The sequence below is a fragment of the Vombatus ursinus genome, unplaced genomic scaffold, assembly GCF_900497805.2.
Source record: "Vombatus ursinus unplaced genomic scaffold, bare-nosed wombat genome assembly UNPS02013881.1, whole genome shotgun sequence".
In the NCBI taxonomy this organism is placed as follows: Eukaryota; Metazoa; Chordata; class Mammalia; order Diprotodontia; family Vombatidae; genus Vombatus; species Vombatus ursinus.
The window spans coordinates 1-2152 of record NW_020953659.1 but is presented as its reverse complement, the minus strand read 5'-3'; the positions used below and the strand labels follow the sequence as shown (position 1 = coordinate 2152).

Sequence of the window (2152 nt, the reverse complement as noted above, 5' to 3'; positions counted from 1 at the left end):
ACACAGCAGCCAGTGGGTGCGCTGTGGGCATGTTCAACACATCCATGCGGGAGCTGCAGAAGCACTTGTACAAAGGGGAATACTATGCCTTCAAGTACGCCCCCATGTTCGAGAGCAACTTCATCCAGGTGCTTTCCATGGAAAGCATCCCCCCCTCTCCCCCCGTCCCGCCGCCCTAGCTCTGGCCCCAAGCTTGTCTCCTTCCCAGGCTCCCCGTGCCGCGCTAGGCCGCTCACTGGCTCCCACTTTGATGGGGGGGCGGGCGGCCGCAGCAGCAGCATTTGGGGTCTGAGTGAGACAGGTCCACGAATGCCAGATCTGCCCGGGGGTTGAATAACAAGACTTGGTGGAGCAGGACGTGTTGGGGTCTGAGAGGATTCCGCTTGAGAATGGGGTGGGGAGGGAAGAGAGGCCTCAGATACCAACCAGCCGTGAGGTAGGTTTGAACCTGGCGAGGGATTGATCATCCATGAGTCTTAGATAGTGTCTGTCTGCCTCCAGTCCATCCAGAGGAGGGGGAGAGCTCTATGGAAGTGGGCACCTGGTCTCTCCCTGCCACGTTTCCCTTCATTTTCCTCCCCCTTCCCCACTGCAGATCAGCAAGAGAGGGGAAATGATTGGCATACATAACCAGGCATGCATGGTGACCGTGGGCATTGCATCCACCAGCCCGATTATGCCTTTGCCCAATGTCATGCTGTTAGCCCGGCGCGTGGCATATGTTGAGGATCAGCCCCGTCCAGAGGCCAGCTCCAGGAGCAAGATGCAGCACCCCCACTCTTCAAAGACCCTGGAGTTCACCAGGTGAGCCAGCCATCGCACTTGGCCTGTCCCTTACCGGAACAGCATTTCAACCTCCTGGTTTTCAACTTGGATGAGCTCTAACCATTCAGCTCAGATAACCATCCTACCAAACATGCCAGCCAACATGATCTTAACAAAGTCACTTAGAGAGTAACTGGACTTAGGTCAAGGAACAAGGGTTCAAAATCCATGGACTTCTGAAGAGAACCCCCATTTCCATCTCTCTCTCTCACACCTGGAAAATGAGGTGTCAGCTCCAAGCAGAGCCTGCACCCCCAGTGTGACAAACGGATGACCAGGCCACTCAAAGTCTCAGGCAGTCAGTGCAGCTGAGGGGGAATTGATGGGCAGGGTGGGGGTTGGAGGAGAAGGAGGGAGGACTGTGGAACGTACTTACTTCCCACGGTGGGATGGGCTACAGGCTACTCCCCCTGGAGTTTGTGAAGATTTCTGTCCACGACTGTAAGAAGCAGCAGCTTCGGCTGAAACTGGCCAGCGGGAGATCGTTCTACTTGCAGCTCTGCCCACCCTCCAATGCCATGGAAGACATCTTCTCCTACTGGGAGAAGCTCATCTACCTCCTTCGGCCACCTGCCGAGGGCTACGGCAGCACCCATGCCATCCCTGTTGGGGATGGGGTCGAGGTGCCTGTTTTCATAGCCAAAGAGAAATTTCCTATGAGTCGAGCCACAGAAGGACCCAATTTGGGCCTGCATGCCTCTGAGGGCCTCATCACTCTGCTATATTCTCTAATCACCTATGCTAGAAAATGGGGGTGAGGGGGAAATGATGAATGATTTGATGAAGTGTTCTAGGCCCAACCCTTTCAGCAATGACAGGCCTCTGCCCTAGGGTCCACAGGCTAGAAGGAAGGAGGCCTTGATTGCCAACCCCAATCCTGGCTAGGAAAATGGGGGAGGGTTGGGAAAGATGTGCCTTCTTTTAGGAATCAGTCCCCCCACCCCACCCTATGCACGGTCACAACACACCAGAACAGACACACGTGTTCCATGTCCTGGAATTCCCTGGGGCTTCCTCAGTTTCCTTCTCCAATCTAATGGGGTAGGAGGATGGCTCCTGACCCTAGGATGTTTATGACCTGACCTTGCCCCGGGCCTGCCTTTTACGATCTTTCCTCTTCTGCCCCTCGCACTATGGGCCCCAGTCCCAGGAGCCTATTCTGCACAGCAAAGGGGAGCAGGATAAAGTAAGTATCAAGAGTCTTCATGTGTTGTCTGACATTCCTGGCCAGGACAAGATGGCAGTAAAGCCGGAAATAATCATGGCGGCTGCAGCCGGGGAGGGCTTCCCTAGCCCAGGAGGCATAGAGAAGGACCTGCTGCCCCAT

At 55.3% G+C, this 2152-nt stretch overlaps 1 protein-coding gene across 3 annotated transcripts in view; it reads left to right on the top strand.

Annotated features, from left to right (window-relative positions):
- The window catches only part of LOC114040624 (protein FAM71C-like), a 2915-nt gene extending 793 nt beyond the window's left edge, over window positions 1-2122 (top strand). The window contains exons 3-6 of one of the 3 annotated variants that reach the window (XM_027858734.1): window positions 1-128; window positions 596-804; window positions 1226-1579; window positions 2057-2122. In XM_027858734.1, the coding sequence (XP_027714535.1) occupies window positions 1-128; window positions 596-804; window positions 1226-1579; window positions 2057-2072 (707 nt within the window). In that variant the 3' untranslated portion in view covers window positions 2073-2122. The remainder of the gene's footprint in view (window positions 129-595; window positions 805-1225; window positions 1580-2056) is intronic. The other 2 variants (XM_027858732.1, XM_027858731.1) reach the window with 2 other exon arrangements.
- Window positions 2123-2152: the final 30 nt, after the last annotated feature.